The sequence below is a fragment of the Salvia splendens genome, chromosome 21 (genome assembly GCF_004379255.2).
Source record: "Salvia splendens isolate huo1 chromosome 21, SspV2, whole genome shotgun sequence".
Lineage (NCBI taxonomy): Eukaryota > Viridiplantae > Streptophyta > Magnoliopsida > Lamiales > Lamiaceae > Salvia > Salvia splendens.
The window spans coordinates 17338975-17356832 of record NC_056052.1 but is presented as its reverse complement, the minus strand read 5'-3'; the positions used below and the strand labels follow the sequence as shown (position 1 = coordinate 17356832).

At 40.4% G+C, this 17858-nt stretch overlaps 2 protein-coding genes across 2 annotated transcripts; both read right to left on the bottom strand.

Moving 5' to 3' along the window:
• Nucleotides 1–823: 823 nt before the first annotated feature.
• On the bottom strand, nt 824–2953 carry LOC121784994 (chitin-inducible gibberellin-responsive protein 1-like). Its single transcript, XM_042183311.1, has 2 exons — nt 2829–2953; nt 824–2318 (listed from the first exon to the last, which is right to left on the bottom strand). The coding sequence occupies exon 2, from the start codon at nt 2309–2311 to the stop codon at nt 986–988; it is 1326 nt and encodes a 441-aa protein (XP_042039245.1). The 5' UTR covers nt 2312–2318; nt 2829–2953; the 3' UTR covers nt 824–985.
• Nucleotides 2954–5195: 2242 nt separating this feature from the next.
• On the bottom strand, nt 5196–5720 carry LOC121784304. The gene has a single exon (XM_042182469.1). The coding sequence runs from the start codon at nt 5718–5720 to the stop codon at nt 5196–5198; it is 525 nt and encodes a 174-aa protein (XP_042038403.1).
• Between the last annotated feature and the right edge of the window lie 12138 nt (nt 5721–17858).

The following is a 17858-nucleotide window of genomic DNA, read 5'->3' as shown; positions in this document are numbered from 1 at the left end:
ACAATCATTATTTTTTTATTTTAGAAAGTTCAAAATTAATTAAATTATTTCTACTATTGGCAAAAAAATAATTCTCCTTTCTCTCTTATTTTATTTTCTGTTACTCTTTTTTGTCACCATCCATTAACACGCTAGTCTTAAACTTAGTGCCGAAAAGAAATGTCTCTATTAATAAATAAGGAGGGAGTACATGTTAGAAGATAAATAATAAGGAAAAAAAAGCAAAAATTCCTTATTCTAAAAAATTCTCATGCCTTGATATCATATTCTTAAAGATCAACAAATTTAATTCCAAATATAGAAAGATCTGCGAATTGAGACCTGTATTCTAAAATCAAAGATGAACATGGGTGCTCTAAAATGGAGTCTTTTGTTCTTACAAAATGATTCAAAGCAGCCTTGAAAAAATCATAGCAAGAGTATTTATATTAAGGTGAAAAGAGGGTGTTCAAAAAAGCTAAAACAAGTGTCTTTTCGCATTCCCGGACAGGGCTGGCACGAAGCTGGCAACTCGCTAGGGTTGTGCTTCGTAACACCGCACGCATCTGGCGAGTTGCTAGTGAGGTGCCCCAAAATGCCAGTCCACACCTCCCTACGCATGCGGCACTTCGGGGCGGGTCATTCGCAGAGCAGAGCCGCATTAGGCTCATCCCAGTGAACGAAGAGGGGAAGTGTGGTGACTTAAATTAATAGAGATTGTCATCATCTGATGTGTTTGAAGAGTTGACATGTAAAATACCTGGTGTTGGTTAAATGACCCCTGAAGCTCGAAGATACATTTTGGCGTCGCATTCTCGTTTGTCAAAAAAGGGGTTCCATGAAGTCAAGAGGAAAAAAATGATTTGTTGGATTATAAAAGATCATTACAACTCGACATTGTTATCAGCTCTATACTTGCCTAGTAGCATTGTTATATAGCTATGTAACAACATCTTATTACTATTCCATACAAGTTAAACTAAAACAACTCGACATGAACAAAAAACTAATGCCAAGCAGAAGCAGAGATCACATTCCTATTCTTCCACGCCAACAGCATTGCTCCATCTCTCTCTACCAAACTATAATGCTCCGAGTATCCCCTCAGCAGCCCTCTGATCACCCAATTCACATAAGGGCTCAGCTCACACTGCTCGAAACCGGCCATCCTAAACCTCGATCTCCACTTCCCGAACAGTTCGTGTCGCTCGACTCTCTCCTTCCCCTCGCACGCTATCACATTCACCATGTCTCTCGCCAACCAATGCTGCTCCACATTGATCCGATCCATGCTCTCCCTTTCCGTGGCGATGTCCAGCGACTCGAACATCGCCAGGTAGTAGTCCAGCGTCTCCACGAACCTCGGGAGGAACGCGGCCGTGTTGGTGTTCGATTCCTGCTCGACAAGTGTCACCACCGTCGGGGACAGCGACTTCACCATCCGGAGAAGCCTGTCCCTCGGGTTGGAGACGTCCACACTCTCGTCCGGAGTGTGGTGGAGCTGGAGAGGGAAGTTCACCGCCAACGCCTCGCCTGGCCTAACGTTGAGCACCTCCCTTGTCACGTCCGAGGCAAGGACCGGGACAGGGTGGAACTCGACCGGGATGTTGAATTTTTTGGATATCTGGACGAATGTCTCCCCAACCGCAGCCAAGCCAGCGCCACGGGTGAGTCTCGAGAGGGGATCGTCCACCCCAGTGATGCGTACGCTTGGAGGGCCGGTAGGGCGCTGTGCGAGCGCTTGCAACAGAGTGATCCACTGGGTGCCCTGTTCTATCTGGAAATCGACGATGTGGATGCGATCAGAGTTCTTGCAGGCTTCCGCGATGGCGCCGTTTGCAGCCATGTAGCTGAACTTGAGGTAAGGCCAGACTTGATACATGGTGCGCGTGTAGGCAAGGAAAGCGTTGCTATCGGGTTCGTGGCATTTGAATGCCCTGTAAATGCCGGCGCCCTTTCTAGCGAGAAGGCCTTGAAGCATGTAGGCCCCGAGGCGCTCTATTGGCGGCCCGGTTATAGACACGCCACGACTAGCACGGTCCACGAGCTTCTCGAATTGGTCCACCTTGTTCTCGGAGAGGGCTTGGGCGCATGCGATCAGCAGCTGTTTGAGGTCGTTGCTCGAGCTCTGAGGCAGGAAATGGGATGTGATGTCTTCCGCGTTGTCATCATCGACCGCCATTAGAGCACGCTCCAGCTCCTGCAGAGCGCGCCGTATGTGGTGCTGATTGATTTCTCCATCAACACTATCATGATAGTGACCGTAGAAATGGCAACGAGGCGAATCGAATCCGGGAGGGATTGAGGAAGAACCATAGCACTCTGATTCCATATCAATGCTGCACACACACAAACAAACAGATATCTCCTATTATTAAAATCATCTAACATCAAATGGATTTTTGCAATGGTATTATAGCGATTCGCCGACTATGGGCCTATATATATGTTGCAAAAAAAAGAGAAGAAATACTATATCAATATTCTGAATTAAAAAGAAAATGGAAACGCCTTATGTCTAATGGATCAGTCCTTGATTGATTTTATGATATAATCCAATGAATTTGTATCACGAAGGGTAATGCAAAATTGAGGTTTAACAATTAACACACTCCAATTATTAGAAACTCAAAAACAAAGATGAAAACAACTTTAACCCTTTCATCACCCCAAGGTTTTGAGTCAATCGAAATAAGAGATTATTTTGAGAGGGATAATGAAACAGAGAAGAAGGGGCATATATTTTTGTTTCTTAAATCCATGAAATTTCGAGAAACTTAACTGAGAGGACAAACAAAACAGTTAGGAAATCAGAGCCATAAACGAAGAAATGAAGGGAAATGAAGTACCTTTATTCGTGTGAATTCTGGTTTGTGAACAGAGAATTGAATCAATCAAAGAGAATTACAAAAAATGGGTAAAGTTTTAGGATGTAGATTAATAGTATAATTATATGAAAACTAATCGAATTGAGGTGAGTATATATACAGAGAGAGAGAGACTGAAGGCCGCGTGTGTGAGCGTGTAGAAGTGCCACGTAGATGGATATTAAAGAGTAGACTTGAATAGTAGTGTAGTATTTGACGTCAGCTCCGACCTCATACCACAACAGACCGTTTTTTCCCATCTCCAATAAACTAGTCACTCCTGGTCACTCTTTTTCTTATTTATTGAATCTCTTCTTTTCACCATTGAAATTAAAAAACACTTCCTCCACTGTTAAAATCAATTTATCATTTTAGTTGTCATGCGATATTCACTTTTATTATAAATAGTTTCACTAACTCATTTAACTTATATTTTACTATTTCATTCGTCTCATAATATGAGTCTAATTTAATTTGTACACGATTTTAAAGAATGTAAAGAAAAGTAGGTTGAATAACTTAGAACAATGTGGGTCACACTTATATATATTAGTTTTATAATAAAATGTTAGTGAAATAAGTTGGTGGAATGTGATTCCTATTTACCATTTTATGATAAAAGTAAAATATGACTCTTATTGTGGGACCGACAAAAATAGCAAAATAGTACTCTTATTATGAGACGGGGGGAGTATAAATTAAATATTCCCTCCATTTCTTAAAAATATAAACTTTTGAAACGACACAGATTTAAATATAAAATTGATAAAGCAAAAGAGATAGAAAGAAAAAGTGTGTTAACGAAAAATAGGTCTCACCTTATTAGAAAAATAGATCAAAATGAAGAATTTCTATTTTTAAGAAACAGAAAGTGTATATAAAAATGGATCTCACATTCCAATATCCTTTTGCACCCACTTTCATTTATACTCACTTGATCCCTGAAAAAGATGAATTATTTTTTTTTAGTTTTTATAAGTATGAACTTTCTAATTTTGGAAATCCAATTATACTACTAATAATATGCACCCACGTTCTCCACTAATATAACTTCCACTACACATTCTCTTCATCTCTCTTACTTTAACAATTGTGCATTAAAATTCGTGTCAGCCAAAAGTTTAAACTTTTTAGGGACGAAGAGAGTATTTCTTTAACTCGTGTCGAACTCAAATGAGACTTTTAATACCAAATGAAGAGATTAAATGTTTTAGTATGTTAAGTGGAAGAAAAATTAAGTAATAAAAATGAAAATAGAATAAAGTAAGAGAGAATACTTCTCCGCCACGCTACAAGTAATTGATTTCTTTCGAACAAGAGATTTAAGAAAAATTATATAGATTGAATTAACCAGAAAATGAAAAGACAAAATAAAATAGAAAAGAAAGAATAATGCAAGAATAATTAAAGGTAGATGTTGTAGTCTTGATGGTGTGAGTTAGCGTTTAGAGTACATAATTCATGTTTAAAGCTCATTTTAAAATATTTTATATATACTACTTCATCCGTCTCATTGAAGATGACTCACTTTTTTTTTGGTTTGTGCCAACCAAGATGACTCATTACTTAAAATGGAAATACATTTATCTCTCTCTTGATTTGCTCTCTCTCTCTTACTTTACTCTCTCCAATCAACACACAAAATAAATCTACATAAAATCTCGTGTCGCCCAAAGAAGGGGTCATCTTCCTTGGGACGGAGGGAGTACTATATGTTTTGTTTTTTAGATATTATGTATTCAGTTTACGATTTATTGTGTAAGCTACATAAAGATAAGAAATCGTAAAATAAAAACCACATGTCATAAATTAACATATCCTCTCTTCTATACCTTTTCAAACACACCCTACTAACACGTTTTTAACATTTATATTAGTTATTTCTATATTTTTTATAAAATTGTCACTTGGAGTCTTTAAAAGTCATTTGACAGATTCCTGGCGTTCTACGTCTGAGGAAGGGTACCTAATTTACTTTAAGATTTATGAGAACAAATGGCGTATTAATAATTTATTAAACAAATTAGTTGGTTTGGAACACGACACTAAGAATAATGAATGATAAAACTAATACTATGCCTAACAGTATTAGATTTGCTTTTTTTTAACAAAAACGCCCTTTATGGGCGGGGTTTAGACAGACCCCCAACCCATAAATAAGATCAAAATGTAATGTTCCAACAACATCATCTTAGCCCAAAAAGGACTAAGATCTAAACAAGAATATGAAGGTGCAAAGTAGAGGTCCCACAAGTCGGGATCCTCCATTCTATCAAGTGGAAAAAAATGACTAAATATACAAAAGGGAGAAACAGAAAAAGCCCAAAACCAACCACCAGAAGAGCTAGATCACCCCACATCTCTACGTCGGAAACGGAAGTTAGGATATCCCAGATGGTCCATCCTAACTAGCGCCTTCAGATACCGTGGCTCATAGATTGGATCAAAATATGTAAGGGCAGGGGTTTGGACACCCCTACCTGCCAGAAAATCAGCAGCCCTGTTTCCTTCTCTGTAGATGTGTGAGAATCGAACATGCCGCTGAGCTGTCATGCTCCGGATCAAAGCCATATGGTGTCTAAAATCCGCAGAGCCAAAGTGTCTAGATGACAACAAATTATCCAGAGCCGCTGAGTCCAGCTCTATCCAAATGTGAGTAGAAAGCTCCATAGTCATCTCCAAACCCCGAATCAGAGCCAAAAGCTCCGCTACAAAGCTCGATGATGCAGCTATCGGAGCACAAAAAGCCCGCAGAAGGCATCCATCAGAACCACGGACCAATCCTCCCTCCCCCGCCGCCAGTGTCGATGTAGAGAAGGCACTGTCTGTGTTCAGCTTCACCCAAGGTGCATCAGGGGGATGCCATAGGACCATGAGCGACCGCAAAACACGCTGTCTGAGGAGAAAGGCATGAAATCAACCGACGACGAGCATCCCCTTCAATGAGTCGATGTGATCTTGCCAGCCAGAACTAGCACATGCAGATGGTGAGTGACCTGCCAAATAACATGTGAATGACGAAAAGGGCGACCGCCATGCTTGCAGCCGTTCCTCTCCGTCCAAAGAAACCAAGCAATCAAACAAGGAACAAGAAAGCTAATATGCATGACAGGAGCCCTCTGGAGAGAAGGCCTCCGTCAGTGACCTAGTCTAAGTGCAATATCGGTGATGTGTGAATTGTTGTGTGCGAGGAAGGAAACCAGACATCAAAATACTGCCATGCAGAAACCGCCGATTGACTCGAAAAAAAGACATGGCTGAGAGACTCGACCGAAGGAGACCTACAACACTGACACCTAGACACTAACTCAATTCCCCTCCTCTGCAATTTCTCATCCACCGGCAGCCTACCAAATAGTAACCTCCAAATGAACACCGACATGGTAGGAGTCAACCCCTGGTTCCAAATAAGACCAAAAATCTTCCTCTTCGGCAGTCTAGTCCGGATGCTTTCCCAGGCTGAGGTCACAGAGAACTCGCCATGGCTAGTCAGACTCCACCGTCTCACATCCTTCGCCCCCAACTCGATCGGCGTGGCTCTGATCTGTTCAATCACATCGAGAGGTACGCCAAACCTGAAAGATAAACTATGCAACATATCCTCATCCCATGCATGCTCATGCTCATGCCCATATGATGCAACAGCCTGAGATTGGGGAGGATCGTTTCCTGGGACGCACAGACTCTGGATGGAGCTAGCCCCAAGCCAGAGATCATCCCAGAAGCTGATCTTCCCCTCACCCAAGGACCAACGAATAAACTCATGCATGTATGACCAAATACGACGCAAATGATGCCAAGTAGGACTATCATGTGACCAACAAGGGGATGTATACAAATGACAAGGAATGATACTGTACTTCTGGGCCATGAAATGGGCCCAGAGAGAGTCCTGAGCTAGCAGTCTCCACCACAACTTGAACCCAAAAGCCACTGCTACCTCCCTGAAGCGGCGAATACCCAAGCCACCCTCCTCAAAAGGCAAGCAAATCTGTCTCCAAGAAATCAAGTGCAGCTTCCTCTTTTCTCCTACTGTGCCCCAAAAGTATCTAGCCAATATCTGCTCCAACTCGTCTAGAAATACAAGCAGAGGGCTCATGACCTGTAAGATGTGTAGCAGGATGGCGGCCAGTGTGCTCTTAATTAGAGCCAGACGACCCCCAAAAGCCAGATGTCGGTGGGACCAGCTGTGGATCCTGTCCATCAGCCTCGGCCTAAGTGGCAAAAGATGGTCTGCCCTCCTCGCCCCTTGGAAAATCGGCACCCCAAGGTATGTGAAAGGCATCGTCCCTCTCTGAAATCCTCCAACTTCATATACAATGTCAGCGAACTCCATGTGCTCGTTCGCCAAGTAGAAATGTGTCTTCCCATTGTTCACCAGCTGACCAGACACGGCTATGTAGTGATCCAGGCATCCGACCAACTTCTCCACCGCCTCTCTATGAGCTCTCGAGAAAATAATGATGTCATCCGATAGGAGAGGTGAGTGATAATGGGGGCCTTTTTCCGACACCTATAGACCATCTCTCTATCCCCCTTGATCAATCTGTCAAGGCATCTCGATAAGTAGTCTGCCGCCAACACAAAGAGGGAAGGTGATAAGGGGTCTCCCTGCCTCAGCCCCCTGGATGACTGAAAGAAGCCTGCCTGGCCACCGTTCACCAGGACAGAAAACCAACATGACGAGATGCATCTCCTGATCATATCCACCCAGGTCTGTGAGAATCCCATTGATTCCAAAACCTTGAGTAGAAACGGCCACTGGACTCTATCATACGCCTTTGCCATATCCAGCTTGAGAGCCAAATTGGGCGATCTCCCTCTACTCGAGAGCTCCTTCCCCATGTCATGTATCAATTCTTGAGCCAGAAGAGCATTGTCGCTAAGTAGTCTGCCCTTGATGAACCCACTCTGATTCGGTGCAACGACAAGGGGTAGTAGAGGTGCAAGTCTCGAGGCAAGGATCTTTGTGATGATCTTGTTCGTGACATTGCAGAGGCTGATCGGTCTAAAATCTCCCCAAGTGACCGGGTTAGGCTTCTTTGGAATGAGGACGATCATGGTCGCCGTGAAGCTTCAGGGCATAAATGCCCCACTGAAAAAGTCTCCCACAGATGCAATCACATCCCTCCCAACAGTGTCCCAGCACGACTGAAAGAACAACGAAGTGAACCCATCCGGCCCGGATACACTATCACCATTGATCTCAAACACTGCATCTCTAACCTCCTTTTCCTACGGCGGCGAACACAGAGCCTCCTGATCAACTGAGTCTGGAAGTGTATGGATAAGAGATAAGTCGGGCTCTGCAAGGTTCCCCACGTCCGATGTCAGAAGCTGCTGAAAGAAGGCTGCCGCCGACTCTCTGATCTCTGTCTCTTCCGTCAGTGCCTGCCCCCAAACTCGACCGTATGTATCATCGACTTAACTCTCTTTTGTCTGACCCATCCATGAAAGAATTTGGAGTTCCTTTCACCATCAGCAGCCCATCTAACCGCCGACAGTATTAGATTTGCTTATGGACAGTCTGATTGCTTTTGAATATTTGATCTGAAATAAATTAAAATAAGGAGTGTAAACTTTTGTTTAGAGTTTTTCAGATTTTGGTTTGAATCAATTTGAATAAATTTTGATCTGATAATTTTCGCGGGTTTTTTAATATCAACATAAGGTATTACAAATATCAACAATATGACATGAAGATATCAACACAAGTACAAGAAAATATCAACACAGTTTTATTGATATTTTACATACACTATATTGAATTTTTTTTTGCATTTGTTGATAAAATCTTCTTATCTCCATGTACAAAAATTGAAATATAAATTATCAAATTTCATCACTCGAATATCGTCGGAACATATGCAATTGAGATCTCGTTGGAATCTTTATAAAATTATCCTTAATTTGATATATGTTTTGTGAAAAAATAATTTAAATCGAGAGAGTTACGTAAATTTAAAGTTTTGAGATAATTTTAATGAAAGAGAATTGACATTAATACCATTTAAATTTATTTACTAATTATTTAAATTTAAAATATAATGCTCTTATTATTTTAACCATCGGGTCTCTTAATCTAATGGCTAAGAATTAGTCTTATTGTTAGATTGTTAATTAGTTAGCAATTGATCATAACCCTATTAGAGTAATCTCTTCTCTTTTTAAACTTTCCAAAAAGACACATTATGTACTACTAATATAAGTAGTAAATTTGTTAAAACTAACTAAGAGTCTAAGACGGACTTGATCATTCGATTACTTTTCTGTCCCAATTAAAATGACACATTTCCATTTTTAGAAGCTTTCTTTTCAATTAATATATCTAACTATGTTTTCACTTTACGATTAAAAATTCAACTTTCTTTCTCCCTCTCTCCACTTTCACCGGCCTTTTTTTCTTTCTAATGTCACACCTCAACCCCTCTGACGTATACTCTTTTATTAAATAAATCCCTTATCATAAAAGCAATCAATAAACGTGTCTAATTCCTAGAACACTCATATTATATAAGTTCAAACCTACACTTATCCGATACATACTTCAAAATATCCTGTAAAGTAGTGGAACCCTCTCACCACTCTATATACTATACATTTCTCTACATGCAAAATGATGAGGAGGAGAAGGTTGCCAATATGCGTCAGCCGCCGAACCTGATAACATGTGGAGTTCCTATGACCCACAACACTCGACCCTATTCAAACTTTGATAGCTTTAAAGCTCTAGTTGTTTTCTTTCTTTTTTTCCCTCTCTTTTTCTTCTTCTTTATAAATTTTCATGCTAAAAATAATAAACAAAAATACTCTATAGTCATGATACATTGACGGCAAAACTAGGTGACTCACCTTATATTTTGTTTTATATTTATAAGAAAAACACGTAAAAAGAAAAATTAGAAACGTGTAAATTTATAAAAATTTAGGCTAGAAAGTAATACATAAAAATGCTCAGCTAGGCCACGTACACACATTTATTTATTTAATGCACGAACCTTTGTTTATCCAAAAACATGCACATATCCTAAAATTATATATATAAATATTTATAAAGTACGTACATGAATAATAGTACTATAATATCTCGTGCACATATACACACGTTACTACACCTACACATGCATACACATTTATTTTAGCTATCTAAAATTCACGTACACATACACACTTATATATATAACATATAATTATACAAACAATATTATAAATATGCAAATTGAAGCATGTTTCGGGTTATGGATGTCACATCTAATTAAACACATTAACCAACAACTCCTTAAATCATGTGTTAACTGAAAAATATACTCCCTCTGTCTCATAAAAAACGTACTCCCTCTGTTGGAAATACAAGACATAAGTGGCCGCCCACTATTTATTATAGTGGAAATTCTTAGAGTACATTCAAACTTGTATAGTTCCTAGTAAAGTAGAGTTCCAAGTCTCATTAATTGTGTAGTTGAAAAGTCTCAATATCCCTATAAATACTAGGGTGATGAGTAGTTCAAACACAACAACAAATATATAAGAAATATTTTCTCTCTACACTTTATCTTTACAAATGTGTATCCAATCTTTCTCTACCGCTCTCTATTACCATCTTTAAGATGGTATCAGAGCAGGAAATTATAGTTTGGGGACTTAGAGCAATGTCATCATAGTCTCATACCCTTCTCGGCCTTTCCTTTTTTTATCCTGCAAAACCAAACACAAAACCAAACATGTCAGATTCTGACACAGAAAATACCAAACCAATCTCAACCAAAACCATGGCAGATTTTGCGGCACAATTTGCCGAATTCATGAAATTCATGAATAAATCTGGAAAGAAGTCAGAAAGCCCTCCAAAACAGCCACAACAACACCTGGAGTCTTTGGGTGATATTCACCTAGAAGACAAACTCAATGGGGACAATTACCCCTATTGGATAAATCTGATGGAACGAGCTATAGGTGGAAAGGGGCTGATTTCTCACATTGCTGGAGGACCAGAACCCCCTCCCACCGACAATCCCGACTACGCAAAATGGCAACAAAGGGATCACTGTTGCTTCAACTGGATCATCAGCAACCTTGAATCCAGTTTGAGGAATGAAGTATCACAATATAAAACTGCCAGAGACCTATGGGAAGGACTGACAATCACATATGGAAGTGGAGCTGACCCATTTTAGGTACATGATCTACACAGGCAGGCAATGACAATGAAGCAAGGAGATATGAGCTTGGAATCCCTCTGGAATAAATTCCAGGACTTATGGATCTCAATCGATGCAAGAGATCCCAATCCCATGGAAAGCCCCACGAGCATTGACAAGTACAACAAGCTTACACAGAGGCACAAACTCTACCAATTCATATGGGCGTTAGACAACAAATATGACAAGATCAGATGGGAAATCTTAAACACAGATGCATTACCATCCGTCCGCAAAGCATATGGAATGGTGAGAAGAGAAACTGTCAACGAGAAGGTTCTCAAACCCGAGACAGACCAAACTGGAATCGCCACTGGACTCGGCGAAATGGGAAGCGCAACGGAGAAGGCGGTGTAAGAGCATTGATTGGTGTAGCGGGTAGCGACCGAGCCACCTATGCTGACGGAGCAGCGGACGGCATCGGCAAACCTTCGTCGGCAACCAATCTAGCGGTGGGAGCAGCGGCAACCAATACCCCACTGATTCAACATCCCAACGGCGGTGAGAGCAGCGGCACCTCCACAAATGGCGCAAATCCGACCAACATAGCCATAGCTTCGATCTCCATCAACAAAAATTGGACAGAAGGTAAAGCTAGGGTTCTGGTGAAAAACGGTGCAGGTCACTAGGGAGGGGTAGGGTTTCAGTTGTTTCAGATAAGGAGGCGGCTAGGGTGGCGGAATCGACGGCTCCGCCGTCAAATGAGGTGGCGAGGAACGGGGCGGACGAATGGGAGCGAAGGAGACGGCTAGGATTTTTTAACCCTTCCCCTCACATTTTGCAATTAACCCCCCCAACTCAGCATTTATCCCCAATTTCACCCCACCCAGAAACCCCTTTTGAAAAATCCCCCAAACAAACCCTACTATTAAAATCCCACCCCACCTTCTCAACAAATCCAATAAAACACCTCCAATTTATGAAAATTCAAAAATTCTACCCCAAAAATTTGAATTTTTGCCTGCAGTCACCTGTACAAACTCTTTTCAAGCTTTAGTATACTCTTCGTCCTCCAAAATAAGACCCAAAAGCTACCACTGGATTTTCGACTGTGGGGCAACCGACACCATGTCTTTTGATGAGTCTGATTTTCATGAAATTACCCAATCCACAAAACATTATGTCCAAACAGCCAGTGGGGAGTTAGCACCTGTGCAGGGGAAGGGCACTATCACTGTTTCACCAACTCTTCGCCTCTCGAACTGTCTTTATGTTCCATCATTATCCCACAAACTCTTGACTGTCAGTCATGTCACAAAAGATCTTAATTGCAAGTTACTAATGCAGCCTCGGTTTTGCATGTTACAGGATATCAAAATAGGGACGATAGTTGGGCCTGGCACTGAGCGACATGGACTGTACTACGTGGATGAGATTGCCCAACAGAGTACTACGATGCTGACTCACGGACTGACTGATAGAAAAATTTGGTTCTTGCATTGCCAGTTAGGGCACCCATCTATAGGATATCTTAACCTACTCTTTCCTGAGTTAGTTTCTTCTTCGTATGTCTTGAATTGTAAAACTTGTGTGTTGGCAAAAAGCCATAGACATTCTTTCAAATTGAACAATAATAGAGAAAAAACTCCTTTTGCCTTAATTCATTCTGATGTGTGGGGCCCGACCTCTGTTACTGGGGGGACAAGGATTTCGATATTTTTTGCTATTTATTGATGATTTCTCTCGCATGACTTGGATTTAATTTTTGAAAACTAAATCAGAGGTTTTTGGCAAGTTCACTGAGTTCTATAGTCTTGTTCAAACCCAGTACAACTCCAAAATTCAAATCCTTAGATCTAACAATAGGAGGGAATATGTGAACTCTAAGATGCAATATTTCTTCTCCGAAAAAGGCCTTGTCCACCAAACCTCTTGTGCATATACACTAGAACAAAATGGGGTCGTCGAGCAAAAAAATTGATATATCCTTGAAATCACCTGAGCTCTCTTAATCGAATCCAATATCCCGAAATCCTTTTGGCCAGAAGCCATCGCCACTGCTGTTTACCTACTAAATCATCTTCCCACAGGAATCCTCAATTTCAAAACTCCCCTAGATATCTTCTCTTCCCTGAACTCGGTCCCGTCCTCCTTACATCTCAATCCTAAAATCTTTGGCTGTACAGTGTTTGTACACATTCCCAAACATGATCGTGATAAATTCTCACCTTGTGCAGTCAAATGTGCCTTATTGGGACATGGAAAAAATTAGAAAGGTTATCGTTGCTATGACCCTTCAACAGATCACATGTATACCACTATGAATTGCGACTTTGTTGAGAGTGAATATTTCTATAGCCAATTTAGCAGTCAGGGGGAGAGTGAATCAGAAAATTTGGGATGTGACCCCCTAAATTGGCTACCTCTTTGGGGAGAAACCGTTCAGGGGGAGAGGGAAAATACCCCAAATGACATGCTTGGCCAAAGCTCTGTCACATAAGTCTTTTATCTGTTGCTGTATGTAAGGAATGACCTTTGTATCAATTTGATGTTACAAATGCTTTTCTACGCGGAGAACTTAAGAAAAATAAGGAAGTATACATGGAGGTTCCCCCGAGATTTCACGAAGACTTTGGGAAAGGGCAGGTTTGCAGACTAAGAAAGACCCTGTATGGGTTTAAACAATCCCCCAGAGTGTGGTTAGGAAGTTTTGCCAGACAATGGTCAAATACGGTTTCAAACAGTCATTCAGATCACACGTTGTTCCTAAAGAAGAGGAATAAAAAAATGACATGTCTAATCATATATGTTGACGACATGATCATAACTGGAGATGATGCCGAAGAAATCCAAAACCTGAAAGAGATTCTTTTCAAGGAATTTGAAATGAAGGACTTGGGAGATTTAAAGTACTTCCTAGGAATTGAAGTGTTGAGATCAAAACACGGAATATTTCTAAGACAGAAAAAGTATGTACTTGACATGCTAGCGGAAACAGGTCTACTGGACTGCAAGCCCGCCGAAACTCCAATGGTGCCCAACCATGGACTGGAATTTGTGGATGGAGCTACGCCTACAGACCGAGAAAGATATCAACGGTTAGTAGGAAAACTCCTCTATCTTTCTCACACTAGACCAGACATCACATATGTAGTTGGAGTTGTCAGTCAATTCATGCACCAGCCTCAAGAAGACCATATGGACACTGCCATGAGAATAGTGAGGTATCTTAAGGGGACAACCAGTTAGACAACCAGTTACAGGGTCTTCTTAGAAAAAAAGGAAGACTTGGAAATTGATGGATACACTGATGCTGATTGGACAAGCAATCCAGTTGACAGAAAATCCACTGGAGGATATTTTACCTTTGTTGGTAGACATCACCAAACCGAACCGGCCCGGCTGAACCGGCTCGGAACCGTCACCGGAGGTTCCGAACCGGAACCGGAACCGTCGTCGGTGGTTCGAACCGGCACCGGAACCGCCGATTCCGACGGGCCGGTTCTGGTTCCAATTTTTGGCAAACCGTAACCGGCGGTTCGGAACCGCCGGTTTCACCGGAACCGCCTGTTCGGAACCGGTGGTTCGGCGGTTTCCGACACAATTTCAGGCCTACTCCCTAGCCTTTTTAGAAACCACTCCCGCGGCCGCCGGTTTTGACTAAAACCGTGGACGGAAACCGGCGGTTCCACCGAAAACCGGCGGTTCCGGCGACAAAACCGCCAGTTTCCCGCCGCATTTTTCAAAATTTGAAATTTCAAACGGTCCTCAAAACCGCCGGTTCCACCGAAAACCGGTGTTCCGGTGGTTTCGCCGTGATTTTGAAAATTTGATTTTTTAAAATTTTTTTTAATCACAATTTTCCCCTATAAATACCCCCCTCCTCTTCATTTCTACTTACCCCATTCTTGTGTTAATAAGAATTTCTCTCTCAATCTCAATTTCTCTATTCTCCATCCTCATTCTCTCAAGTTGTTTACGTTATTTGCGCTCATAATTTACTCACGTTGTTCTTGTTCACGTTATCATATTCACATAAACACTACTGTCTATTCTCTACTTCCAATTTCCATAATATCATGTCTTCATCTCGTCGTGGTGGTGATCGGGGCAAGGGAATTGCCCAAGATCAAAGTGACTCTCGTCGTCGTCGTGCCCCTACTAGAGCACAAGTTGCGGAGGAGGTGGGAAGGCGAGCCGCTCTTCGAGTACAAGTAAGTTCTAAACTTCTAAGTTTTAATATGTTTTATGTTATATGTTATAAGTTTTAATATGTTAGTAAGTTTTAATATGTTTTAAGTTTTAATATGTTAGTAAGTTTTAATATGTTTTAAGTTTTAATATGTTAGTAAGTTTTAATATGTTTTAATATGTTATATGTTAGTAAGCTTTAATATGTTAGTAAGTTTTAATATGTTATATGTTTTAATATGTTATAAGTTTTAATATGTTTTAATATGTTATATGTTAGTAAGTTTTAATATGTTATATGTTATAAGTTTTAATATGTTTTACAATTATGTTAGTATTATATGTTTTAATGTGTTTTATTTATATGTTAGTAATAAATTCGTTTGTATTAAATATGTTTTATATGTTTTATGTTATATGTTATATGTTAGTAAGTTTTAATATGTTATAAGTTTTAATATGTTATATGTTATAAGTTTACAATTATGTTAATATTAATTTCATTTATATTAAATTTCTCTATATGTTAGTATTAATTTCATTTATATTAAATATGTGTCTATGGACTATGTGTTTTACTTTTATGTTAGTATTTTTACTTAGTCGCATAATTCTCGTAGGAGGAAGAAGATCGAAATGCGGCCTTGTTACTTGCCCTCGGCGACGACGACCAACAAGGGGGGTATTCACATTCGGCTTCGCGGTTCGAGTATGATGTGAATCTATCCTCGGACGAAGGCGATGATGGATCGCATCAATTCCCCCCTTCTAGCACCGGCGACGTAGGCGAAAATGATGATGAGGAGGCCGATGCTCCTCCTCCTTCCGCAGGACGACAAAAGAAGAAAATGCCTCCCAAGTTGAAATCCGATATCTTCACCAAACATTACAAGAAGGTACCGGTTGTAATTTCAAATCCTAATGATCCGACCACTACCGTGGAGACAGGTGAGTTCAAAGCATATTGCACTTATTGCGATAAAGTCTATCCATTTGGAGTCGGTGGTGGATATGGTACTCTCCATCGCCATTTGAAGACAAAACACCCCGTGGAATATGGGCATACTAAGTCCCAAAGCCAAATCAACTTCCCTTCCGGCTCATCGTCTCAAACAGGTACGCCTCTATTTAAATATGACCCCAAAAATGTTACCGATACTATGGTAAGATGGGCGGCAATGAAACATTTTCCGTTCAATTTTTTTAATGACAGAAAATATGAAATGACTATGCAACAAGCTTTTAATGTTGCTGCAAAAAGAATTCCCCCTCTACTGCTCAAAGATCTTACAACTGGCAGTATTTTGATAAAAAAATGGAAATTGCAAAGTTTCTATCCACCTTGGGGCACAAAGTTAATATTTGCTCCGATGTGTGGACGGATTCTTTCCAACGAAATTCTTACATGGGTATTTCTTGTCATTTTATAGACAATAGTTGGTCTTTAAATAATAAACGTTTGATTAGTTTTAGACAATTTCCTTCCCCACACACCGCACAAGCAATTGCTTCTTTAATTATTCAAGTTTTGAATGAGTATGAGTTATGCAACAAGATATTTTCGGTTGATTTTGATAACGCAACTGCCAACACCGCAAGTATATCCAATTTAATTGCGGCTTGCTCCCCGGTGATAAGTGGTAAGTATTTTCATCAACGATGTATTTGTCATATTTTAAACTTATGTGTACAAGATGTTTTGTCTTTATGGCAAAGACATATTCAACCTATTACTACAGCTGTATCCTTGATCCACTGGAAGCCTCAAATTGGCAAGGCGTGGAAGAAGTATTGCCACTCGAAGAAAATAAGGTACACAAAGTTTACTTTAGACGTGTCTACTAGATGGAACTCTACATATGACATGTTGCAATCTACAATAGAGCATATAGAATATTTAGTTGATTTTTATAGAACTTACCCTGTTGATGATTTATATCTAACATCTTCTTGTTGGGAACAAAGCACGAGTTTATTTAAATTATTCAAAGGTTTTCGAAATGCCACTATGGAGTTATCGGGTGTGTATTATTGCACATCCGTTCGTGTTTTAGAACATTGCATGATCATATTACTTGGTTTTAAAACTACAATGAAAAATTCCACAAACAATCTTGAGCTAATGTGTGTTTTATATTACATGGTTGAAAAATGGCTCAAGTATTTCAATGAGATCCCAACGGTTTTTTTGCTTGCCAAAGTTTTGGATCCAAAGTGGAAACTAGTTGGTACTTTCAAAATTTTAGAATTTTATTACAACAATTTAGCTTCTATTGATCTTGAACCACTCCGAGCTTTGCAAACTGACGAGGACGACGACAACTACATAAACCTTGCCCAAACATTCCAAATAAACCTCCCCCACATCCCAAGCCTCCAAAGAAATTTCGAGTTCGACTTGCGGGCTCTCTTTCACGATTACGAAGCCAAGTACAACACTACCCACCAAGTTCGACCTAGACCCCCCCGTCAAACACATAACTTTGGCTTCTTCCAAGTTGATGACCCCGACGCCCAATCCCAATTGGCGGACCTATACGGCTTCAGCAGCGGAGGAAGGACGGTAAGTGAGTTAGATTTATATTTTGACTCACACTTTTCATTCAATGAGGAAGAAGGAGGTCCCGTTCCCCAACAAATCGACGTCCTAGATTGGTGGGGATCACACGAGAAAGATTTTCCC

Bases quoted from the DNA above. Each gene is read 5' to 3' on its own strand.
- LOC121784994 (XM_042183311.1), bottom strand. From the start codon at position 2,311: ATGGAATCAGAGTGCTATGGTTCTTCCTCAATCCCTCCCGGATTCGAT.
- LOC121784304 (XM_042182469.1), bottom strand. From the start codon at position 5,720: ATGGTCCTATGGCATCCCCCTGATGCACCTTGGGTGAAGCTGAACACA.